Source organism: Artemia franciscana, chromosome 7, assembly GCF_032884065.1.
Source record: "Artemia franciscana chromosome 7, ASM3288406v1, whole genome shotgun sequence".
In the NCBI taxonomy this organism is placed as follows: domain Eukaryota; kingdom Metazoa; phylum Arthropoda; class Branchiopoda; order Anostraca; family Artemiidae; genus Artemia; species Artemia franciscana.
The window spans coordinates 29,400,108-29,427,444 of NC_088869.1; the positions used below are offsets into that span (position 1 = coordinate 29,400,108).

Below are 27,337 nucleotides of genomic sequence, written 5' to 3' on the forward strand. Positions count from 1 at the left end.
CAGTGTGGCAAATCTCCAAGTGATTTGACGTGCATTAGTTAAATCTTTTGCCTTTGTACTTTTCCGGAGAAGCCTTCCGTTTTCTGTCATTTCTTTGATCATGGATTTCTTTTGGGGCATGCAGAGCCAGTTCTGGCGGTTCTAGAGCCTATGTCTGGGCTCTGAGAGCTAGATCTTGCGTTCCTAGAACTAATTTCAGTGCTGCGAGAGCCATATCAAGCAGGAGATTGAAACTCATGACTCCGAGAGCAATGAACTATTCTTCCATCACTATCCACTGTTGGGAAGGTTGAAACCAGAACACCTTGAGCTTAGGCCAATTCTTGAGTCATAGTCGATTCTGGACTAAGAAACTTTGAAACGACATCCCACACTTTTAGAATTTTTCGTTCTGGCAGGAAAATACGCATTGATTGCTAATCTAACATAAAAACCAGAATTTCTGCTCGTTGACTTGAAGTAAGAACTACCTTTTCCATTTGAATGACAAAGCCTCATTTCTGACAGTGATTTCACTGTTTCATGAACGTTGTTTTGACGTCCTGAAAATAGCCTTCCCAGAAAGGCTTAATCATCCAAGTGAACAACAGACGGATACCCTTTATCAAAGTAGGGAGAAAACTGGTTTCGTGTGTTTTGGAAGAACCTTTGGGGTTCCTGACAAATGATTTGGCATTAAAACCTAGCAACAATCCTTTTCAAACAAAGCTATTCGCTCATAAAGATGAACAAGACATGAATAATAAAAACTGACAAGGTCAACAGAGGTTAGGTAATAATTTTTGTCATTAAGAGAACCGAGAGCTACCTTTTCGGAGGGTCCTGGCCCTGTCTGAATGAGCGCGATTTTGCCTTCTACGCTTCTCAATATCATAATTTTGCTCCATGAAATTGTCCTACAAGTCAATCAATATCTTATCATAACACAGTAGAAGCAACTTCAGTATTTATACTATGCATCACAAATACTTATTAGTTAGTTTGGTGTTAACCCAAGCGAAAGCGAATATCAGCTGACATTATTTTTGGTCAATCCAAGTGATAGCGGACGTCTATCTCAGTTTAATTCGAAGTGTAGCTAAGATGCTCCGCTTTTGAGTAGAATTAATACTCACTATGTTCCATGTCATTTTGGGAAAGATAGACCCTGATGCACCTGATGCAATAGTCTCTCTCACCTCATACATACTTTATATACGAAAACAACAGGCGATGAATTCTGTTTAGCAATTGAAAAATTGAGAGCCAGTGAAAACAATATCAAACTACTCGTGCCTCACACGATCATTAATCGGCGAAATATTGCCGCAGACTGACGCACTCTTCATAAACTCCTAATTTATCAGCGGCACAATTCCTTCAGAACTGGCTTTGACATTCGTAAAAAGCACTATTACTATTAGATAATGGACATTTCCCCCTCTTGTGAATAAATTAATAGGAATTCCACTCTACAATTTATTCTTTGATAGATTCCTATAAGACCTTGTACGAAATGACAATGCAATCCCTAGATCAAGATTTACAACTATTCGAAAATGGAATAACCGATTCAATGTTCGCAAAAACTCATAGTATCATTGTACTGGACTTATTTGGCACCCAAGACATGAATATTGTCCGAACGGGCATGGTACGTTTAAAATGTACCTTCGCCGTGCTATTGACGGTGAGCGTCACATTAATCTCACTAAACAATTTTTAAACCTACTAGGAAATCATCACCGATGGTAGTGTTATACAATGCCTCGCACCATGAACACAAATTAAATTATCAGTGTATCTAACTTGGATTCACAAATGTCCAAAAACAAATCTTGTTCCATATTTGTTCATAGCGCTAGCACACCATTATCAGTATTAAGATTATAAAATTATCATTATCATTATTAAGAATATAAAGACAGGTCATTGGCTATGCGTGTTCCAAACAATGAAGAATATAGAAGTTCTCGATCCTCTTGGCTTACCATGCACACTCTACATACTCAACATCAAAAAAAATTCTTAAAAGCAAAGTGAAATCTATTATTCATAACGGAAAGAGAACACTAGATTTATCGACCAAAAGCTGAGATTTCATGTAGCATTATATTTCGTTTTGCGGTATCGTGGCTACATTTACAATCATTTCTGAGTATTAATATCAACAATTTTAAACTGATTGAATTAATAGTGGAAAATAAATTTTCCTATATGCATAATATTGTTTCCAATGCTCTAAGAATAAAGTATCCCAATATTGCTTGTAATTTTGATTATTAATAAAAATGTATGTACACAAAAGTACTTTCTTTTCTTGTAGAAATTGACTTAAAATTATCAACATGATGTAACTGAATAAAAATCATGAGCGATGGTCAATTATATTCGGCTATCTATATGTTCGCAAAAACTCATAGTATCATTGTACTGGACTTATTTGGCACCCAAGACATGAATATTGTCCGAACGGGCATGGTACGTTTAAAATGTACCTTCGCCGTGCTATTGACGGTGAGCGTCACATTAATCTCACTAAACAATTTTTAAACCTACTAGGAAATCTATCTAAGGTAGATAGGCATAAAGTAACAAACACACTGACCCACCCAGCCAAAGCAAGCAATACAAAATATTTATAAATGATTTTGTCCAGAGGCAGGACTTGCGGAAAAATTGAGCAACTGATGTTGTTTATTTTATATATATATGTGCCTACGGAGAAAGCACACTGGCATTGGAATTGGTATGACTAGAGGGAAAAATGGGTTTCACAGATCCAACTTGATATGAGGACATAGCTAATGCATACATTGCTAATACAACAGCTGCAAGTCAAGTAATGAACCTAACTGAACTTGACATTTAGTGCTTAAATGAAATATGAGAATAATGTTCCCTAGTTGTTCGATTTGAATATTAAACTACTAAAAACTCAAAGTACCTGTACTATAGTAGCTCTCTGCTTCATAATTGCCTTATCTATTTCATCTTTCTCTTCTTCTGTCACTAACGCTACACGCCCAATTAAATTCACTTTGCCAAACTTCTGAACCTTCCCATTTCTGTAAAGAGCAAAATTCTCATTGATCCAAAAATTGCTAGAATAGGTGAAGTCTTTCTGACTTTGGCACGTTGGAGAATATGATAGCACTTGCTGCTTTCGTTTTGGAAGCCCCACGAGTGACTTCACCAAAAAAAAATAATAATAAGAACAAAACATTTCATACTGTATCACAAGTGATTTAGAAGACATGACTGCTATGATAGCGTCGGTTGGGCAGTAGAGTTAAAAGTATACCCACGATTTATGTTTCTTCAAAAGAAATTCGTTGGTGATAGAGAAAAGCTTGGAACATACACGGATTCTTTGCTTATTTTTAAGACTTAATAGGACTGAAGGAACTAGGCTTTTGGATAAAAAGCAGTATATAAAATATTTGAGCTATATATAGTTTCATAGACTGCATCTGACCGGGATACCTATTTACAATCATAAAATAATGCTGTTGCATATTAGGGGATATCACTACTAACATTACAACTACCGCTTCTATAGCGATTACCACCAAGGCTGACCATATAGAAGATAAAATTTAAGGCAATGATTAGGGGAAGGATTGAGGGAAAGAGAGAGGAGAGAGAGAGAGAGAGAGAGAGAGACAGAGAGAGAGAGAGAGAGAGAGAGAGAGAGAGAGAGTGGGAGAGAGAGAGAGAGAAGCAAACAGCTACTCAGACGCAAGGAATTATTGACAAAACAAATAAATAAAAAATTATTGGTACTAGCCCTAAAAACAAAGTTTGCCCGTGGGGAAGGTAGAGAAACAAAACGCTTAAATAAAAAGAAACCTTGGCCACCGATACCACTAATACCATTACACTAAAAAAAAGAATATAATGTATTATTTTTTTTCCTACGGGAACATTATATCAACAAAACCCCACAATAAATAAATCAATCAATCAACTCATTATACAGAACAAGAGTTCATATGGCACTTGTGACGAGGCCAGAAGAGCCAAGGGTTCATATGGTGTGAGCTCTAGCAAAATTTTAAGAATGAATAGGTTTATTTAAAAGGAAAATCAGAGGCTTAATGTCGGTCGGGATTTAAAATAAAAGCTCTGAGTCACGAGGTCCTTCTAAATATCAAAATTCATTAAGATGTGATCACCCTTTCGTAGGTTATAAATACCTCATTTTTGTACTTTTTCATCTCCCTTCAGCCCCCAGATGGTCAAATCGTGGAAAACGACTTTATTCAGTTAATTTGTACAGCTCCCAGACACCCCTACCAATTTTCATCGTCCAAGCACGTCCAGAAGCACCAAACTCACAAAAACACTGAGCCCCACCCCTTAATTCCCCAAAATAGAGCGGACCCAGTACGGTTACGTCAATCAAGAATCTACGACATTTGCTAATTCTACCCACCAAGTTTCATCCCGAATTCTCCGCTCTAAGCGTTTTCCAAGATTTCTGGTATCCCCCTCCATCTCCCCCCAATTTTAACAGATCTGGTCAGGATTTGAAATAATACCTCTGAGACATGAGTTCCTTCTAAACATCAAATTTCATTAAGATCTCGTCACCCGTTCTTAAGTTAAAAATACCTCAATTTTTCTAATTTTTTCCAAATTAACACCCCCCAGCTCCCCCAAAGAGAACGGATTCGTTCCAATTATGTCAATCACGTATCCATAGCTTGTGCTTATTCTTCCTGTCAAGTTTCATTCCGATCTCTCCACTCTAAGCATTTTCTAAGATTTCCGGTTTCCAAGATTTCTGCTTCCCCCCCCCCTCAGCCTCCTATGTTCTGGGATCCAATTTGAAATTAAAAATGGAGCATCTGAGAAATAAGATCCTTCTACATATGAAGTCTCATTTAGATCTGATCACCAATTCGTAAGATAAAGCTGCCTCAATTTTTACGTTTTCCAAGAATTCCCGTTTCCCCCTCCAACTCCCATAATTTCACCGGATCTTGTCAGGATTTGAAATGACAGTTCTAAAGCACAAGATTCTCCTAAATATCAAATTTCATTAAGATCTGATCACCCGTTCGTAAGATACAAATGCCTCATTTTTTTCTAATTTTTCCAAATTACCCCCCCCCCCCCCAACTCCACCAGAGACGGGATCCGGTCCGGTTCTGTCAGTCACGTATCGTGGACTTGTGCTTATTCTTCACACCAAACTTCATTCCGATCCCTCCACTCTTAGCGTTTTCCAAGATTTTAGGTCCCCCTCCCAACTCCCCCCAATGTCACCGGATCCAGTCGGGATTTAAAATAAGAGCTCTGAAGCATGATATCCTTTTAAATATCAAATTTCATTAAGATCCGATCAACTTTTCGTGAGTTAAAAATACCTCATTTTTTCTAATTTTTCCGATTTAACCGTCCCCCCTCCCCCCAGATGGTCGAATCGGGGAAACGACAATTTCTAATTTAATCCGGTCTGGTTCCTGATACGCTTGCCAAATTTCATCGTACTAGCTTACCTGGTAGTGCCTAAACTAGCAAAACCGGGACAGACCAACATGCGGACCGACAGAGCTTGCGATTACTATGTGTCACTTGGTAGATACCAAGTGCCATAAAAAGGCAGCTCCTTAATGGTTTTTCTAAACATATTGAGGTCTCCAATAATTTTAATATAACTGGCAAAACTATTCCGTTTCCGTGTACCTCTATACAAAACAGAAAAACATGAACGGGAAGAAGTACCTCTAGGTACATAGAAGTCAACACTACCCCTTGTATCGTGAAACTGAACAGCAGACCTGATGAAAAATAAATCACCGAAAAAACGAGGCCGAATATCCTACTGAAACCCAAAAATAAAGGACAATAGATAGAATTCAGGAAGGCCTGCAGCCGGCAAAACTGTCAAAGGTGGGTAAATTTCTCAAACAGACTTGCGTTGAGATCTGCCGGCTTAAATCCATACTGCACGATTTTATAGAGCTCTTATTGGTTTTAGAACAAATGAAAAAGTAGAGAGCCAAATAATCAAATAATAAAGTAAAGACGGGTGTATTAGAGAAAACAAAGCTAACGAAGGACATACTTATGAATTTTTTTTGGAGTTTCTTCGTTATACCTAGATTTCTGGCCACAATTTTACTAGTTAAAGTTTCATCTATTATATTTCCAAGGTATTTCAAAGACACAGTCCGTCACCATGTTAATCCTTAGTTTATTTACCCTCAGTCAAGTTACAATTCTGTTAACTGATGCTTTTATGGAAGTATGCAGCAGTTATGCTGTCTTAGTTGTACTACTGGCTGTGTTGTCAGCAAATCAGCAAAAAGCGAAACTGTTAGCGAACAATATAAAACCAAGACCTGATCTTTAAAGAACACCTATTTCAACAAGTTGTTTTTCCTGAGAAAGAATCATTTAGCTGAACATTGTTTAAATTGATACATTTAATAGTTCAATAGTTGAGTATTACTTTTACATAAAAAAATTCTTAAAAATTTGAAGATTTTCCCCTCAAACTATGCACCTCGCACTTCTTAAGTAGAGGATCAAGATCCACAATGTCAAAACCTTTCATCAGATCGAAAAATACGGCACCTAATTTAAAAACTTTATCTAATACATCATTTTCTTCTCTCCCAATTCCTCTTGTCTCACAATTTCTTGTCTCGTTTGACGGTCTTGGTTTGTATCAAAGGAGTCGTCGTAGAAACTTCAAAAAGGGCCCAATTGATTGGAAATTGAAAGGGCTAGTGTGCTTTTCAATAGTCAAAAGTGGTAGGAAGGCAACTAACTCCCTCCCACGTCCACCATTTCCCCAAACACATCCAATCAAAATTTTGGGATCACCATTTTGTTCAGCGTAGTTTAAAGGTCCGGAAACTATGCCTTTGAAGATAACAATCCCCCAAAGCCCTCAGAGTAAGGGTTGTAAGTTATGCTCTGGGGGCATATAAAGTTTTATGAAAAGGATGATTGTATAAACTTCGGAGGGAGCTTTATTAGATTGCTAATCAGAAATCCTAGTGCCCTTTTTAAGATTCAAAGTGATCGGAGCGTGGAAACCCCTCCCCCCACACCTCATATTTTCTAAAATACATCTGATAGAAATTTTGAGATGACCATTTGCTGTCGTGAAAACTTAGAAAGGCTCATTCGATTGGAAATTGAAGGGGCTAGTGCCTCTTTTCATAGTCGAAACTGATTAGAGGGCAACTAACCCCTCCCACGCTCACCATTTCCCCAAAAACTTCCAATTAAAATTTTGATACAACAATTTTGTTCAGCATAGTTCAAATATCCAGAAATTATGTCTTTAAAGATGACAACCTGCCCTCCCCAGAGCCCTCAGGACAAGAGCTGTAAGTTATAACCTGGGGTATATAAAGTCTATAAAAAGGGTGGTCGTATAAACTAAAAGGGGCCTCATTGGATTGGTAATCAGAAGTTCTGGTACCCTTTTTAAGATTCAAAGTGATCAGAGGGTGGATACCCACACCTCGTATTTTACTGAAATACATCTGATAAAAATTTTGAGATGACCATTTGTTGGTGTAGAAACTTCAAAAAAGGTTTATTCGATCGAAAATTGAAATGAACTTTTTAATAGTCAAAAGTGATTGGAGGTCAACAAGCACCCCCTTCCCAAGCCTATTAATTCCCAAAACACATCTAATCATAATTTTGACATAACCATTCTGTTCAACATAGTTGAAAGGTCGGGAAATTATGTCTTTAAGAATAACACCCCCCCCCCTCCTCACAGCCCTCTGGACCAGAGTTGTAAGTTATGCTCTGGGGTATATAAAGTCTCTATAGAAAGGGTGGTCACATAAACTTCTGAGGGGCCTCATTGGATTGGTAATCAGAAGTTCTCGTACCATATTTAAGATTCAAAGTGATCGTAGGGCTGATATCCCCCATACCTCGTATTTTCCTGAAATGCATGTGATAGAAATTTTGAGATGACCATATGTTGTCGCTGAAACTTCAAAAAAGGCTGATTCGATCGAAAATTGAAATGGCCTTTTTTAATAGTCAAAAGTTATTAGAGGGTAACAAGCATCCCCCCACACCAATTAATTCCCAAAACACATCTAATCATAATTTTAAAAATCACAATTCTGTTCAGCATAGTTGAAAGATCATAAAATTATGTCTTTGAGAATCACTACCCCCCCCCCCCAAACACACACACACAAACCTCAGCGCAAGGGTTGTAAGTTGTACCCCGAGGGCATATAAGGTTTTATGGAGGGGTTTGTCGTAATAACTCTGGAGGGGGCTCATTTGTTCTAGCACCCTCTATTAGAGTCAAAACGATAGGGGGCACCAGCATCTCCCCTCCGACTCGTATTTTCCACAAACACATTCGACAATTCTAAGATAGCCATTATTTCAAAAATAGTTCAAATACAATATAGTAAAGCCTTTGAGGTAGACAGAATCCCCCAGAGTCTGAGCTTAAGGGTTGTAAGCTTTTTAAATAGGGTGGTCGTGTTAACTTTAGAAGAGGCTCATTTGATTTGAAATGTATAGTTCTAGTTCCTTTTTAAGAGCAAAAATGATGAAGTGCAACTAGCCTCCCTCCCAGACATCCTCTTTTCCAAAAACACATTAAATTGACATTGTGAGAGAACCATTTTGCTGTATATAGACGAAGAATCATATAACTATGTCTTTAGGGTGTAATAATCCCCCAGAGCCCATTGGCAAGGCTTGTAGGTTATAGTGTTTTAAAATTTCCCCAAAATAAAAACTCGGTAAGTAAAATTGGTAAAATAAGGTAAAATTGGTAGAGTATGGTAAAATTGGTAAAACAAGGTACTCCCTAGGAAATATAGGTTAAAATTGCTGTTTTAGAGTTCCCCTGAAGCTAAAAGACCAGTTGACTATTTCTTTTAAGCATCACTTTCAGCTTTTGATGAAAAATTTTAATGATTCTCATTTTCCTGGGTTTAAAAAAGATAAAACCCCTTCATCTAGAGTCTCATCAACTTAATTAACAGTCTAGTTAATCCCTTTTGTTAAACACATTTTTATCCCCTTTCTAAAAGTTTTTTGTACCCCCCTCCCAAAGAAAATTCCTGGATACAGTCCTAGGGATTATATATCGATTTTGATCTGCAGCCTCCCCTCGTTTCTCCCTTACAAATAAATATATATTCATGTGAAGATTCTTTCAAAACAATTGCTGAAACACAAGGATCATTAAACTAGAATAAGAATTTCTTAAAGACACTGTAGTTGGTAACAACTCATTCGCTAGCAATGGGTTGAAAAGCATGCTAAATCTTAGAAAAGAGCAATAGAACTTAAGATTTCCAATTGACAGAGCCCCCTCCAAACTTTATTCGACCATCCTTTACGCATGAAGCGCCTCTGAGATCAAATAAATGAGAAAGTATTTATAAATTGAACCCGAATCGAACTGTCTATTAAAAGGATACATTTATCCTTTTAATAGACAAATAAACTTATCACGTGATCAATAAATTTATCACTGTCTATTAAAACGATTTATCCCTATTTGAACTTTTTATTTATGGCATTACTAGAAGCAGTATTAGTAATAATAGAGGTAGTACTAGTAGCAGCGGTAGTATTAATGCATACCCTTTTGGTCAATTGAACATCCCTTTTGTTAAGTCCGGAGAGTTTCAACTTAAGGCTGGACGGACTCGCAAAGAATCTTCCTATACCTCCCATGTTAAACATTTGGAGTTTGCCTAACGTTCCTGAATTAGTGATTTTGGCGGTTTTTATGTCAATAGAAGTAAAAAAATCTGGTGAATATTTTGGCATAATCAAATCTTAAAGCCGACAATTATTTTTTTTATAATTCCAAAATAATTATAAAACCTGTTTCGGGTTTGCATTCTAGATTGCTATGCTTGACATTGTTGTTGTGGGGTATCAAAAAATAGAGCAAAAAATTTTCTATTCATCAATAAGAAGCTTTTTTCTATAATATATACCTCCTGGCTGCAGTCTCTTCAAATACTTTACATATTTGTGTTCCGAAATCAAAATTTCCCCTCAAAAGGTTAGATTGAGCTGTAATCGGAGCATCTAAGAATGCAAAAATTACACCAAGGGGCTAACCACTCGGATTGTTCAGGAGCGATTCAGTCAAGCATTATTTAGTTCTAACCTGTTTAAACAGAATCTGGAGAAGAAGTAAGGTGCAGACACCGAACTGCCGGTTAATGAATATATAAGAAAATTGTATTGTATAAATAATTAAGGATAAGCTGCGTCTAATCCTAGAGATAATTTGAACACAGCACAAGGGCCGAATAAGAAGCAATGGTTTTATTTTAAAAAGATTGATCTATCGTTTTGTTTAATTAAAATAAATTCAGGACAAATTTATGTATTGTAGTATAAGTACAATTTTGCATAATCTTCGTACTGAAATAAGAATTAAAAATATATAAAACAAGCTAATTAATAACTAATGAATGAAACAAAATAACTAATGAACGAAACAAAATGTCCCCAGAATATTTAAATTTGTTTTAGCAAAACCCGAGTCTTGCTGTAGAACTACCAAAGCAAACTACAAAAGCAGTCAATGACCAGTCTCAAGTCCAAGGCCTTTCCAAGAAACAATCCCACCCCTTGGTAAATAAACCCCAATAAAAATTACCCATACTAAAGCAGTCAAATGACCAGTCTCAAGTCCAAGGCCTTTCCAAGAAACAATTCAACCCTTTAGTAAGTGAACCCCGATAAAAATGGTCAAAACCCTAATAAAGTTCTTATATAGTTCTTGTTATTGACCACAGTAACATGGGGAAAAAAAAAGAAATATATGAGGGCTCCATTTGCCAAATGTGCAGGCCCATCGTGAAAAGTTGAAATTAAATTATCGGGCTAGAGGCAGACCGCGTTTACCAAAATATATGTTAGAAGACTTAACGGATGCTTCGGTTCACGACGAATCAAGTTCCGAAGGAATTGGAACAAATTCCCCTTTTGTGTTGAAAGTTATCACTTCTGGAAGAAATTTGGGGTCAGACCTTCTAAAAGGCTCACGCTGGATTGTGGATTTGCCTTACCTTTTTGAGAATTATGAAAAGCTCGTGATTCGCCACATGTAAGTTTTTTCTTTGTCTTTCATTTTACGTCATTGATTTACTGCTATCAAAATTATTAGGATGGGGAATTATTCTGGGTTGCAATTAATACAACTTGTACCTTATTAATTCTTGATAATTGTCTTTTCTGCTATAGCAAAAGAATGTTCGATAACTTTTAAAGATATTTTCATCCCAAAACAGAAAGTTAAGAAAGTAACACCATCAGATTCAGCGTATCAAAGAACCTTATTGTACAAGTTTCAAGCTCCTATCTACAAGAATGTAGAACTTTGTATATTTTGCCAAAACACAAATCCCAGATGCGTGTTTATTTATTTAATTCTTTTTTCCAAGGGTGATTGTACCGACCCAGTGGTCTTAAAATTTTGCGAGAGGGCTCATTCAAATGGAAATGAAAAGTTCTAGCGCCATCAAAATCCTGATATAGCCATTTTATTCAGCATAGTTGAAAAACCTTATAACTATGTCTTTCAGGACGACTTACTCCCCCAAAGTCCCCATGGGAGAAGCTGCAAGTTAAAAACTTTGACCAGTGTTTGCACATAGTAATGATTATTAGGAAGTGTACAGACGTTTTCAGTGGGATTTTTTGGTTGGAAGGAGGGGTTGAGAAGAGTAGGTTATGTTGGGGAAACTTTCCATGGAGGAATTTGTCATGGGGAGGAAAATTTTCCATGAATGGGAGGGGGCAGGATTTTCTAGCATGATTTAAAAAAACAATGAAAAAATAAATATGAAAAAGTGTTTTCAACTGAAAGTAAGGACCAGCGGTAAAACTTAAAAAGAACAAAAAATATTACACATATAAGGGGTTCATTTCCTCCTAATCTCTCACTCTTTACGCTAAAGTATTTTTTAGTAATTTCAATTATTTATTCTACGGCCTTTGTGATTCAGGGGTCATTCTTAAGGATTTAGGACAAAATTTAAGCTTTAGTGTAATGAGCGAGGTATTGACAAGTGGGCGAGTCCCCCTTATATACGTAATAGATACCTGCGAATATAAAAGTTCGTTAGGTAAGCTAATTCGTAAGTTACGTATATTTTTACTAATGAAAACAATCGTAAAAAACTAAGAGCTCTAGTTGCCTTTTTAAGTAGCAAAAAATTGGAGAGCAGCTGGGCCTCCTTCCCTGCTCATTTTTCTCAAAATCGTTCGATCAAAATTATGAGAAAGCCGTTTAGCCAAAAAAATAAAAATTCAAATTTCGTTTTAATTATTCATCTGCGCAGAGCCGAAATCAAAACATGGATTAACTAAAAAAACATTCAGAAATTAAATAAAAAACGATTTTTTTTAAATGAAAGGAAGGAGTAACATTAAAACTTAAAACGAACAGAAATTACCCAGTATATGAAAGGGGCTGTTCCCTCCTCAACGCCCCGCTCTTTACGCTAAAGTTTTTACAGTATTAAACAGTAGATCTTTTAAATTATATTTTTGATAAAAAATAAGGAGAGGGGCACATTTGAAGGAAGGCCTAAAAATTAAGAAAAGAACTTAAGTAGCTAGTTATACTATTCCTAAGAGCGAATGCTTCGCTATACCCCACCCATCGCCCCTCTTTAAGCGACAGTTTATAGCCCATTATATATTTCCCCATTACATTTTGAAATAGCCCCACTTTTTACTTCCGTATTAATTTATGACGAAAGCTAATCAATCGGCGGAAAAAATGAGTCGCGCTATTCTGAAATAAATAAAAAAAAACAAGTTTTTTTTAACTGAAAGTAAGGAGCAACATTAAAACTTAAAACGAACAGAAATTACTCCGTATATGATAGGGGCTGTTCCCTTCTCAACGCCTTGCTTTCTACGCTAAAGTTTGACTCTGTCTCACAACTCTCCATAAAAAAAAAAAAAAAAAAAAAAAAAACTTGCCAATTTGAAAAATAAAAAAATATACTATGACGTTTAGGGGTGTTTCCCCTTATTTTCCAAACTCGTAACTCGAAGAAGAGGGGGATATGTTGGGGGAACTTTCCTTGGAGGAATTTGTCATGGGGGAAAAAAATTTTCATGAAGGGAGCCCAGGATTTTCTAGTATTATTTAAAAAAAAATGATGAAAAAATAAATATGAAAAAGCTTTTTTCAACTGAAAGTAAGGAGAAGCATTAAAACTTAAAACGAACAGAAATTATTAAGCATATGATAAGCTCACCTCCTCCTAATACCTCGCTCTTTACGCTAAAGTATTTTTAGTAATTTCAACTATTTATTCCACGGCTTTTGTGATTCAGGGGTCATTCTTAAGAAATTGGGACAAAATTTAAGCTTTAATGTAAAGAGCGAGGTACTAACCAGGAGGTGAGCCCCTTCGTATACGTAATAAAAACATGAGAATACAGAAGTTAGTTACGTAAGCTAATTTGTAAGCTACGTATATCTTTTACTAATAAAAAGATTCGTAAAAAATTAAAATTTTTAGTTGCCTTTTTAAGTAACCAAAAAATGGGACGGCAACTAGGCATCCTCCCCCGGTCCATTTTTTCTCAAAATAATTCGATCAAAACTATGAGAAAGTACTTTAGACAAAAAAATAAATATTAAAATTTCGGTTTAATTATTCATCTGCGGAGAGCCAAAATCAAAACATGCATTGATTCAAAAACGTTCAGAAATTAAATAAAAAAAACAGTTTTTTTTAACAGAAGTAAGGAGCGACATTAAAACTTAAAACGAACAGAAATTACTTCGTATATGAAAGGGGCTGCTTCCTCATCAACGCCCCGCTCTTTACGCTAAATTTTTTACTGTTTTAAAAAGTAGAGTTAAGAGAAAGAGTCAAACTTTAGCGTAAAGAGTGGGGCGTTGAGGAGGAAACAGCCTCTTTCATATACGGGATAATTTCTGTTCGTTCTAAGTTTTAATGTTGCTCCTTACTTTCATTTAAAATACTTGTTTTTTTATCTAATCATTAAAAAGTACGGATAAAGGTTCTGAAAGAATGTCTGCAAAGGCTTTAAAGGATTTGAGAAATAAACTAGCTAATTTGATCCTCCTAACTCATAAAAGCATATTGGTATTTTTAATCGTACTAATAAGAACTTTGTGAATTACTCGAATAAAAATTTAAATGATAGTTGAGATGCAACTGAATTTGGGGCACGGATTTTTACTTTGAATTTGATTTTAGGGAGTCAAGTGAGACTTAATTTTTCTTGGAATTTGGTTAGTAATTTCCGTTGGAATTTGGTAAATCGACACGGGTCTGTTTAGAGGGCATTTCCTGTCATGCCCCAAAGGATTTTGTAAAGTTTTAAAATACTTGGTTTTCCTGATTGGTAGTTCCAGGACAGTTTTTGGCTTGGTTACATACATAAATAAAATTGGGTGGTTTAATCTGACAATGAAATACAACAAACTTTCGGTTAGATCGTATAATTTCCACTTCTCACCCATTTCTAGCTATATTTTATATTTTATTTCATATTTTAATTACCCTACATCGCTCACTACTCTACATACTACCTATCCTTTTTGAAGCTATAGCACTTTCCTTTCTACCAAAACAATAAAATCGCTACTTTACTATTTTACTTCCTCACAACCAATTAGCATTTTATTTACAGGTGCCAAGACATCAATTTGGTTTCAAATATGATGTTTTCTAAAGAACATAGAGCTGGATTGCGCTCAAGACTCATCTTCAAATGCGAATCATGTCATGAGGAAGCCACAATTCACACAGAAAAACCCCTTGCTCCTAGAAGGCTAAAAAAAAAAGACTCAACGAAAACCGTAGTCAAAAAACGGAAAAGGACTGATTTTGATAGTGTGAATACTATCAGAAAGAAACACAAAACAGAAACAGGAACAGTAAGTGTCAACAAAGAGGTAGTGGTTGGTGCAATAAATGGTGGAATGACTCACGCCCAGGTTCAAGAACTTTTCTCTACCATTGGAATAAATACCCCGTCTCAAAAAGTCTTTACGAAATTTGAGAAAGAAATTTGCGTAGAATTGGAAAAAGTTCTCTATGACTATCTTATCGAAAATGGGAAAACCGAGCGAAGGATGGCACTGGAAGCAGGTGAGAAAATTCACCCAAATGGAGCTGTAGAGACATGTGTTATAGTTGATGGAAGCTGGTGTACACGAAGTTATGGGAATAGATATCGTGCACTCTCAGGCTGTAGAGTGGTGATAGGTTTCTATTCGAAGAAACTCTTAAATCTAGGAATTAGGAACAAAAATTGCTGTACTTGCGTGAAATACAGGCATCAAGTAAATAGATCTGTTCCTGAGCATACATGTTTTATGAACTGGCAGGGGCCCAGTACAGGTATGGAGTCAGATATATTAGTTGACGCATTCCGAATAGCAACATCCATGCACAATCTAAGATATACTCGATTTGTTGCCGACGCCATATTTATATGGCTTTCTCATAATTTTGATAGAATCACTTTGAGAAAAAAGGAGCAGGGGAGGAGGCTTAGTTGCCCTCCAATGTTTTGGTTACTTAAAAAGGCAACTAGAACTTTTAATATTTTACGAACGTTTTTGCTAGTAAAAGATCTACGTAACTTACGAGTTAGCTTACGTAACGAACTTCTGTATTCTGTTAGTGTTAAATTTTAATGCTGCTCCTTACTTTCAGTTGAAAAAACTGTTTCATATTTATTTTTGTATTGTTCTATTTTGAAATAAGGCTAGAAAATCCTGCGCTCCCTTCATGGAAATTTTCTTCCCCATGACAAATTCCTCCATGGAAAGTTCCCCCAACATAACCCCCTGTTCTCAACCCCCCCCCCCAACCAAAAATCCTCCTGAAAACGTCTGTACATTTCCCAATAACCATTACTATATAAACACTGATCAAAGTTTGTAACTTGTAGCCCCTTCCACGGGGATTCTGGTGGAATAAGTCGTCCCCAAAGACACAGTTATAAGGTTTTTCGACTATGCTGAATAAAATGGCTATCTCACAATTTTAATCGGGTGACTGTGGGAAAATAATTAGCGTGGGAGGAGGCCTAGGTGCCCTCCAATTTTTTAGATCACTTAAAAAGGGTACTATATACTTCATTTTTTATATATAATTCACTTGTATATAACTTCATTTCCGTTGGAATGAGCCCGCTCGCAACATTCTATGACAACTGGTTCGATATAATCACCCCTGGAAAAAAAAATCCATATTTTTGCTGATAGAAGCTTAACACTTCCACGGTAGGGTTCCCTGATAGGCTGATTCGGATGGGTGTAATTTTGGTTTTATTACTTTTATCGGGTGTTTCCCTCTATTTTCTAAAATAAGGCAATTTTTCTTAGACTCGTAATTTTAGATAGGTATCTCATATATTTAAAGTCAGCATTAAAATGCGATTTTGTTCATGTAGCTATTGGTATCAAAAATCCGTTTTTTAGAGTTTTGGTTACTATTGAGCCAGGTCACTCCTTAGTACAGTTCGTTACCACGAACTTTTTGATAAAATGAAATAAATTTGTCACTTCGCTGCGAGCAATTATTTAAATTATATTTTTCTAAATAGGTCTGCATGAAGTAAAAACCCGAAAATATGTACTTTTTATTTGTAATTTCCACAATTTTATACCGCGTCTCCTGGCAAATAATGATGACCAGACCACAGGCACACACGCAGGCGAGGGATTCACCCACCTTAAATTTGTATAATGCTTAATTTTGTCAGCGAAATGTTTAATTTTCCTGTGTTTTCCTGGTATTTCTTTCGTAAGAGCTGAACCCCCCTCCTCCAAAAAAAATCTCGAATAATAATTTCTCTAATTTTCTCCTCGAATAATAGTTCTTTTCCAAATAAATATTCCTATTTACTTGTCGAATTACGAAGAATGAATATACATTAGTCGTAATTTTCAGTGAGAAACCCCTTGAGTTTAATGACGGCAGTGAAATCTGATAACCTTGAGTATTTGTGTGATATGCCGCGATTGAAAAAGAACTAACAGGCAGTATAATTTTTGGAGGAGCGTCCGGCCTTAATACAATTAGCCATTGCTGTGACATTGCTGATGTCCTTTTAATAGCCTGTATCTTCATATACTTCTTTAAATCGCCATTTTTATGATCTTAACTTTACTATTGGTTGCAATAAAGTAGCAGTTGAAACAGTAAATGTAGATGTAGTCGATGTAGCAGTAATAGTAGTATTAACAATACCGTGCACCTATTACCTTTTGGTCAGATGATCTTCCCTTTTAAGTAATATCTGAGAGTTCTAACTTAATACCAAAATCAATTCTTGAGATACGCTCTTTTGACAATGCGCATACATATATCGTCTTTTGATTTAACTCAAATCTCCCCCCAATATTGTAAATGGAGTAGTCTGATAGAAGTACTAATGTTGGCGGTAGTTGTAGCACTAGTGGTAGCATGCAAATATTTCCTTTTGATCATCTTCCTTATCATTTTCTGAAAATACCAATCTAGTATAACCTTTTGAAAATCCAAACACAAATCCTCTTGAAAATTCAAATACACGCAAAGTATTTTGATTTACTTAAACAATTCCGTCAACATTCTCTGAAAGGCCCACCTGAGTGTCCTTCGTCTTTTTTAAAGTAAAGTTCAAATATGCATACCTTTTTCAAAACAATATAATATGCAAACTATTAAATAATTACTTAACTTACAGCCCTTACCCTGAGGACTATGGGGAGGTTGACATCCCTAAGGAAATAATATTGGACCTTTCAACAATGCTGAATAAAATAGCTCCTTTAAAATCATAGTCGGATGTGTTTTAGAAGTGAAAGACTAGGGAGGGGTAGGTTGCCCTCCATTCTGTTTTAATCCCTTAAAAGGGCGCAAAAACTAGAACTTCCGACTTCTATTCAATTGAACCCCATTCGATCTAAAGTTTATACAACCACCCTTTCCATAAAATTTTGTAGGTCCCAGGGTATAATTTACAGCCCATACCCCTGGGATCTTTGAATTTGTGCCCACCATGATGGCATTGTTATATGTTCTTTGGAATATTGTGAACAGAAAGGCTATCTTACAATTTCAATCGGATATGTTGGGGGATAAAGGGTGTCAGGACGGGGGAAAGGATTGCTGCCGTCATTCACCTTTGACTTTTAAAAGGCAAGAAGAACTTTATATTTCCTATCAAATTAGCCTGCTCTAAAGTTCACATGACCACCCCTTCAATAAAAACCTTAAATGCCCCTAACCCCCCCCCCCCCCGGAAAAAAAATACATTGTGTCCCATTCAGTCTTTATTGAGGCAGTGATATTGTGCTACCTATGATAAAGCTAAGAATTGAAACTTAAAAAGAAATTCTCTTATATCTCAGAATAAACTTCATGAAATCTATACGCTTTTTTAAGTCAAAATCAAACCCATTACGCTTGTTGAACATGTTACAATGCTTGGTGTCACAATTTCCAATATTTTAAAGCAGAAAATGCAGGCTTCCATAAATAGCCTTAAGCATGAAAAGATAATGCTATCATTGCTTAAAATTCTGAATAGATTTGATTGCTCAATGATGTATCCACTATACCTTTACTTATCCTTTGTTGGATCTTTATCAGAAAATGGACGTACAGCTTGACATCCGCATCTCTCCAGCAGCTTCTCATAAATCGAGAAGTACTCGCTTAGAATAATTTACGAAGAGAGTCCACCATTTCACCCTTCCCTTGTCCCACCATCCTGTTGCCGAGAGGTCTTGAATGACTTTCATTCTCTTTATCACGGACTCCTTCAAAAAGTCATTGTTTGTCCTGAAATTAATACTTTTGTGTCATTTCTTTTTTCTTTTTGGTTTACACTCATTTTCCATTCTTACATTACAAACTGTTTTTATCCTTGTTTTTTGTTTTGTCGCTTTATAAGCAGTTTAAACTTTATTTTTACGATTCAAACTAGGAGTATTCTTTTTTTCCAGAAATACTGTTTTCTAAATACCATATTAAAATTAGTATTTATGCTTGATTATCCACCACAATCATTACCACAAATTTCCATCATATTTAAAAACAAAAATAAAAAAAAAGAATACCAACAGAAAAAATTTATATAAATGAAAGAGAATGTTTATATTAACCTATATATCCTACATAAATCTATATTATATAAATCTATCTAAATCAATCTATATAAATGAAAAGGAATGGAAAGTAAGTCATTTTCTAATATCAGACTCAGCCTGACATCCACGCTAAAAACTACTAGAGTTCCATGCACACCTCCTTGTGCAAAACGTATTTTTCAAAAGATTTATTTTTCAAATCTAGCTAATTACGAGGAATAATAATAATAATAATCTAGTAAATAATAAAGTAGTATTCCAGCCTATTTTAAAGAGAGACAAAGGCCATGTTACAAGATTCAAAAAGAGACGGAAAATAAAAAACAAAGGTAAGGGTCTATGAACTAAAAGTCTACTAGCCATTATAACTTTCTGTTTAAAAGGAATTTTAGTATAGCATAAAGTTCTGGTTCTTTCCAGAACCAATTTTTGGATGCAGAGATGGAAATATTAAAACAAGAAGAAAAAATAGATTGGTACCCATAAAGTGTTCCGCAAGTCAGCATCAGTCAATCCTGTTATAGATAGCAGAGTTTCAAATGATATTTTATCTTTCGTTTCATCCCAAGCATATAGCACTGCCATTTGAAAATGAGTTACCTCCAAGTAATACTCGCCAGTTTCATTAGTAAAATGGATCTGAAAGAAACAAACTGCCATTTCTTCTGTACAGACTGTCACACATAACGAAATAAAAATAAAACACATCCATCTCGCGTATGAAACAATTCTATGTAAGACCTTCCCCACAGAAAAACTTAATTGTTAAATCAAAATCTCGACTGGTGACTTTACCGAGCTATGAATAGAGTTTTGACAGAGAAACAAGCATATGTTACACTACTTCTCAAAGACTTAGCCTCAGAACGGAATGTAAGTGTTGGTAAGAAAGTTCTACTCCTCTCATCATTCATCAAATCAACACGCTACTTTGTTGAAAGTTTCAAAGATGCCTTGACTTTTGTTCGTTGCCTTGGACTCTTTGACTTCTTTTTAACCAGGAAGTATGAAATAAGATAATAAGTTTAAGATCGAACAATTCACTCAAGACCTGTTATTCGAATTGCAAAACTGAAATTTGAATTTTTCAAATCATTTATTCAAATAATCAGTATCATTTAAAATAAACTAGACCTACGTTGCCTGAGTAACGTGAAGTGTTAGGGAACCTTTGTCCGGCTTCGCTGAATAAAGTGTTGCGAGAGCAACACTTTGGTTTTGTTTCTTGGCTATCGGTTAAACGCTGAAGTTGTCATCCTATCGAAGCTGTTAAAACGTTATGCTCAAAGAAGAACGCGATCAGTAATCACATGATCAAAGGCTATTCCTCAGCGTTGAAAAAACAACAATAACAAAAGAATATCGAAAAAAGCAACTAAATTGACTTTGCAGCCAGTTGAACTTTATCCTTTTCAATCGTAGACATCGTGACGGATCAAGACTTGGAACAATATCTTATATAATCTAGATGGTATTATAAAGCTATCCGTAAATTTTCAGGATCAAAATATCATAGATGACACTCAATTAATCATTACGAAACTGCCTCGTTGTTTTACGTTATCGTTAGCACCCGTTGCGTAAACACTTAATTCTATATTACAGTGAGTATGGGTAGGCTACACCAACTAGCAAAAGTTGCAAACCCCTCTTCACTAAAGATGATTGTAGCCTAACAGACGATTATTACTTACAAGTCCCCTACATGTCTTACCACTGGAACCAACTCGGTTTTATCATCAAATACACTGGAAACGAATAATAGGTAAAACCAAATAGCAAAATTTGCAAACCCCTCACTGCCGAAGATGATTATGAGCTAACAGCCGACCTTTCCTTGCAAGTCCCCTTCATGTCTCACAATTGGTATCGGCTTATTTTTGGTTTTAGTGTGTACCCTACTACTGAAGCTGTCAACCCCTTGAAACATTCAAACTAGTATATCTCATGAAAGAATTTTTGTATCAAAAAATGGATGACATATATTTTGATCGGCTCATTAAGAGCTATCGATTGCCGTCGAAAAAAAAAATTCTATCTGTCTTAGTTCAAAAGTTGATTTCTTTTTGCCGTAGGCCAACTTTCAAACGTCAACACTTAGAAAAAAACAAAGGATAAGCTCCAATTTCTTTAGCAATGACAGAACTTTTAAAGTTTAAGAGGTACATCTGATAACATGTCTCTATCTCAATCCCAAGTACGAAAAAACAAATGATAAACCCAGCCAAAATCACGGCAGCACTTTCGGACCCGTGGGAAAATGCCGCTTTTTTGCTTCTGTAAATTTTTCTATTTATCACTCAAAGAAGATATATTGGCTGTGGGGCCGAGTAACTGCCGCATATATTTAACACTTATAGATTTAAGTCCATCTAGAATTTGAAAGTGGTGCTGCCTGCTTGCCTGCTAGAACGGAGCTTTCCACTCGAAAGCAGAAACATGGTTTGATGAAACGAAAGCTTGGCTGCACAACTTCAGATACTCCTCTCTGACATAGGCTACATAACTCCACTTCACTTCGCAAACCACCATAGGCTCTGGCTCGTGGACAAGCAAAAACCATCCTTTTTGGCCCCAGGCAAGAGTTCTGCAGAGCTTTCTAAAATGTAATGCAATATTCATCAATCCGGCCTGGGTCCACACTTTCCGTAAAAACCACACAGGTTAGACCCTTACCAGTTTCCGGGAATAAGCCGACATCGGCGGCATAGAAAAAAAAAAAAAAAAAAAAACGGGACAAACCCAAAGTGTTGCTCTCCTAACACAATAGCTAGGTACACTAGGATTCGAAACTCTCGCCCTCTCGGGAAAAGGATTCTAGATCCAGCGCACAAATCCACTTGTTCCGGACAGCTTTTGCATTATACAATGATAACATTATTATTGATTAGATAACATTATACAATATTATCTAATAAATAAATTATAAAAGATATTTATTTACCTTTCTTTTATATTTATATAGGGTTGCCAGGAAACTCGCAATCATAAATGAGGTTGTAAATGAAAAAAGTTTAAGAAGCCCAGACCTAGACGATAAAACGTGACAAGACCAATCCTAGTAGCTCAGGTATAAAGAACAAATATATACAGTAGGATTGCTTTCGTCAGCAACAATTACAACGAGTCAAAAAGAAGTAAAGAATAAAGAAACATACGGTTCGAAGATAAGCAGCAGTAAGAATTAAAACTACTCAAAAACAAAGATGAAAAACAAAGAAATATATGGCTAAAAGATCTGCCACAGTACCAACAAGGAAATACGAAGCTAAAAAATTAGCGGCAGTAAGAATTACAAGCAGTTAAAAGAAAGCGAGCATCAGACCGTGTCAAATATGAAGTGAAAAAAAAGAAGAATTTTACACTTTTGATTTAGACTTACAATTGCAACCGACAATCGATGCAAATGATGGAGCTCTTTCCCAGTATTCCCAATATTTCTGAGATAAATATCTTTTGCTTTAGATAGAGCTCTTCTTAGTTCGGGTGGTAAAGATAGAGGACTGGGAGGTTTCAATTCTTCGTTGATCTGCGACAGATTTGGACTTGGTACAAATGCATTTACCACTTTCATTTCGAATGTACCTGACAAAAAGGATAAAAGATGAAAAATAAGGGCATATATCACTAAATACCTGAGGTCTTTCGCCGGTTTGTAAAATCTTTGAAAATCAGGGTGTGGTATGTTCAACCCTGAAAATTGCTTACGCTGTCTTCTAACAAATATAGAACAAAATATGAAGGATAAAAATGTGTTTTTTTTCTTCTCATTTATCAAAATTATGGCAAGATATATCCTATTAGTAAAGACAAAACACTAGAAAAATAAGTTTTTGGGTCAGGTGAGAAAATTTTCAGAAGAAAATGATCAAAATTTAATGTTTATACCTAAATCTATAATACATAACAGAACATTCAAAAACAACAAGTATCGGCAAACGTCATTTAAGCTAAACACAATTAAAGATTACTCAGGCCATTAAACTAGCCGTCATTTAAAATAAAAAATTCTAAGATTACTTAGGAGTCTAAAAACGTAATAAACGTAATAAACGTAAAAAACGTAAGATTACTCAGGAGTCAGGAAAACGTAATAAAAGCATAGATTTTTAAAATAAAAGTGTTGTAGGGATTTTTCGTGAGGTTGGAAAAGGGGACGATACAGGGTCTATACTAGGGAGCAATTTTAATACAATATAACTGAAAACACCCACAGATGAGCCTCACCTCCGTTCTAACGAGATGGGGTAAATCCCCTACACTGCCCGTCATTTCTTCCTCATTTATCAGATAGAGTTTCGATCAAAGCAATGAGCAAACATTTATATAGCTGAATCTAGCCAGTTATATATGCTGTGGGCTATAATGTATTAAATAAAAAAAACAAGTTTTTTCTACTGAAAGTGAGGAGCAACATTAAAACTTAAAACGAATACAAATTAGATCGTATATGAAAGGGGCTGTCCCCTCTTCAACGCCCCGCTCTTTACGCTAAAGTTTGACTCTTTTTCACGGTTCTGCTTAAAAAAAAATAAAATAAAAAATGCGCAAAGAGGCGGGGCGTTGAGGAGGGGAAAGCCCCTTTCATATATGGAATAATTTCTCTTCTTATTAAGTTTTAATGTCACTCCTTACTTTCACTTCAAAAAACTTGTTTGTTTTTTATTTAATTTCTGAACGTTTTTGAATTAATGTATGTTTTGATTTTGGCTCACCGCACATGAATAACTAAAACGAAATTTGCATATTGAATTTTTTTTTGCCTAATGGCTTTCTGATAGTTTCATAGTCTTATAGTTTCAAGTACGTATCAGAGGATCATTGGATCAATACGATCACCCCTGAAAAAAAAATTATAAAATAAAATAAACCCGCATCCATGATTTATTTTCTAAAAAAAAAATACAAAATTTCACATTTTTGTAGATAGGAGCTTGATACTTCTACGGTAGGGTTCTCTGATACGCTGAATCTGATGCTGTGATTTTCTTTAATATTTTATGACTTAGGGGGTGTGTGTGTGTTTCCTCCTATTTTCTAAAATAAGGCACCTTTTCTCAGGCTCGTAAATTGTGATTGGTAAGACTAAACTTTTTGGCTTATATATTTAAAATCAGCATAAAAATACGATTATGCGAAACTACGAACTATTGGTATCAAAATTCAGTTTTTTAGAGTTTCGGTCACGATTGAGCTGGGTCGCTCCTTACTATAGTTCGTTACCACGAACTGTTTGATATTGTTATATATGGTAAGATTCAATTTAGCAAAACCACTACCATACCTATTAAAAAAAAGATAAAAAAAAAAACATAAAAAAAAATCCAAAAGACCTTCTATGGAATGTCAAATACTGTCCACTTACTTTGCATATTTATTTCAACATAGCTACTTCAAACATAACATAAATTAAGAGAAAATAGAGTCAATGAGGGGACAGTATAATAGCAAAATAGTAAAGCTGCCTTATTGGTTACTTCTTGAAAGCATTCAAGATCTACTCTTTTTTGTTTTATAGTTATTACATCCTACCAAACTCATGCTTTCAGGTCTTTGTACTTTTCACATTCAGCTTTTATAGCATTTATAATAGCCTTTGCTACCTGTGCTCCAACCAAGTCTTTTGACTTGAATGTGACCTAGTTTATTAGTCGCTCCTTCCAAAAGTTGTCTGAAACTGTTTTCTATACCAACAGCTCTTTATTTATTTCTATCCACATCATTTTTCCGTTTGGCTATATATTCTTTCTCATATTAATTTTTTTTTCAATGAACAATAGTCTTATTTTTCACGTCACTGCTTTCTCTTTTCCTCATCTGGCAGTTCAGCTTTCTTGGCAGCTAAACTTTCCAGACATTTTTATCTACTGATTTAGCAAACGTTGAATGATAAATACTCTCAGAAGAGATGGAATTCAATTGAAATCTCCCTAGTTACAGTATCTTTGTATCTTTGAAGCTCAGTTTGGCATTCAGAGTTTTCTTCAGCCTCAACATCTGATAAAGTTAAGTTCCTGTTTTGATTCGAAGAAACCGCATTCAACATTTACACTTTCATAAAAATAATAACCCTGAATGTTTCACCCTTACTCACATTTCTTAACTATTTCATTATGGTTCAATGTCCCATTTGTTCCATATTGAATAAATTAACACACAGACAAAAAATAGCAGATAAAAAGTATATTCGAGACAGAAAAACCGCCATCTAAAGAATTACTTGATAATATTAGAACGATGGCATTGTGGGTAATTACGAACCAATCAAATAGCAATAAAAACTGCAAACCAAGATTGTAAATTATTGGCACAGTAAAAACTAGGACTTTGAGGACTTCATTCAAAAACAAAGACTGTTTTAAGGACAACTGGGACTTTCGGGACCATTACACGTCCCATACAATAGCAATGATAAGCTTATCTTAAGCCTAATAGTACAAAATGACAACGGGCAACCCTCCCTTGCCTAGACAAAAAGGTGGATTGAAATCTCAAGCAAAATATCGCTCTACCACTACAATTCAAGAGAAGCATATAGGCTAGTGTCATGTCCCAACCCAATATATAAGTTGCCCACTCCCAAGGCAGTGAACATATAGCTATACTTTTTTGAGCCAGACTCTTTCTTACCAAAACAGATAGGTGATTTCCTATATTAAACCAAATCTCAGTCACCCACTTCGATTCCAGTGGACTTTCGTCAAAAACTCCCTTGCCTGAGTATATAAGCCTGTTTTCAGCATTCAATAATACATATACAAATACAAAAAATTCGTGTTAATTTCCCCCCTCCTCCTAAAAAAGAAGCTGCAATATTTTGGATTAATAAGGATTATTGACCCAGGCTACCTATAAAATAAAACAACGTATAAGCAAAGCACAAGCATTGCGTAAGCGAAGCATGGTATAGGCACAGCAGGGAATTAAGCACAAGCAAAGCAGAATGCGAAGTTTTCCTTCTTTTGTCATTTAAGCTGCCTGCATTTCCTCTTACATCAACACTCAACACTCGCTCCGACTCACCCACTAAGAGCAGGCTTACAGACTGTAATGACCACCTTCAGAAAGGTGTTGCAAGAAGGCACTAGGCTCCCTTCTTGCACATTCACTAACTAGTTCACTTCTTCTTCTTCTCATACTGTCTCTATTTATTGGTTGAGCCTTTTAGGTGGGTTAACAGCTCTTCCAGACCTGGTTCGGATCGGCTGATGTAAACCGGTAGTGGTGATACCGGACTGGTCCTAGGTCTCACCACCGTATGCCTATCTAGCATCCTGGAACCTCCTGTGGGTGTTACCTCCACGCGGGGTGGGTGCAGCTGGTAGCAATGGCGTGGAAGGTAAGGAAACAAACTTATCGGTAAACAACGAAGATGGTTGCACAGACTCTTTATAAGTATTTATTTCAGTTAAATCTGATGAAATATGTTTATTTACTATTTTATCTGCTAAGTCACTAGATCCAGATGATAAAGATGTCGTATTGCATTTTAATGGCAAAGGGGATCTAACATCACAAGAGGTGTTTTCTAAGGGTTGGGGGCAGTAGCTATGGGGTCTGGTACACTAGTACTATCAGGACAAGATGAAGAAACAACATCATCACATGAAAGCAGCCGCCTGGAATTATTGCACTTTTGTATAATTTTAGCCCTATCTTCTACACTGTTAAAGCCATTTCCTATTTGAGACCAATTTGAGTATCATTTAAGTTATTTGTCAATGCTCCTTGATTTTCACTTTTTTTTTCTTTTTAAAAAAATTAAAATCACCACAAGAGATAGAATCATTAGAGAAAAATCATTAAAAGCATCAAAAAAAGGCGAAGACTCCACTAGAGCCCTCTGTAATAGATCAGGGCTGGGATTACATACATTTTGTACTTGACTAGTTGATGGCAGACTGTTGAATAAATTACACACACCATTCTGATTATACGAGGGTTCACTAGCACGAAAATTAGACGCATTTGCCTGAGAAACAAAATACTGACATGTAGCTGCTGCAAAGTCAGGTTTGTTTATAGTGGACAGTTGAAATAACTATCGATTCAGTTTTTTCTTTCTTTCATAACAATAACTAATACTGCTGCTATTTACATCACTAATGCTAACATTTTGTGAGGTGGCAAAAATGGGGCGCACATATTTTTCACTTTCACTAAAACAAACTTGAGGCATTCTTGATGTACCGACACTGCACACTGGATGGATTAATTCACTCTTTTCAG

General features: G+C 35.8%; 3 protein-coding genes across 5 annotated transcripts in view; 1 reads left to right on the forward strand and 2 right to left on the reverse strand.

The window, feature by feature from the left end:
* Window positions 1–27,337, forward strand: part of LOC136029129 (uncharacterized) — a 337,007-nt gene that overhangs the window by 91,000 nt on the left and 218,670 nt on the right. The window lies entirely within an intron of this gene.
* The window catches only part of LOC136029132 (uncharacterized), an 87,088-nt gene that overhangs the window by 43,857 nt on the left and 15,894 nt on the right, over window positions 1–27,337 (reverse strand). The window contains exons 4-7 of one of the 2 annotated variants that reach the window (XM_065707215.1): window positions 22,491–22,693; window positions 19,589–19,747; window positions 18,578–18,800; window positions 2,927–3,047 (exon numbers count right to left, since the gene is read on the reverse strand). The gene's annotated coding sequence lies outside the window, so the exon portion shown is untranslated. Of the gene's footprint in view, window positions 1–2,926; window positions 3,048–18,577; window positions 18,897–19,588; window positions 19,748–22,490; window positions 22,694–27,337 lie in introns of those variants that run through there. The other variant, XM_065707216.1, reaches the window with a different exon arrangement.
* LOC136029659 (cullin-5-like) lies at window positions 789–26,245 on the reverse strand. The gene is made up of 5 exons (XM_065708162.1): window positions 26,155–26,245; window positions 22,491–22,693; window positions 19,589–19,747; window positions 2,927–3,169; window positions 789–896 (listed from the first exon to the last, which is right to left on the reverse strand). Exons 1-5 carry the CDS (start codon window positions 26,243–26,245, stop codon window positions 789–791), a joined length of 804 nt encoding a protein of 267 aa, XP_065564234.1.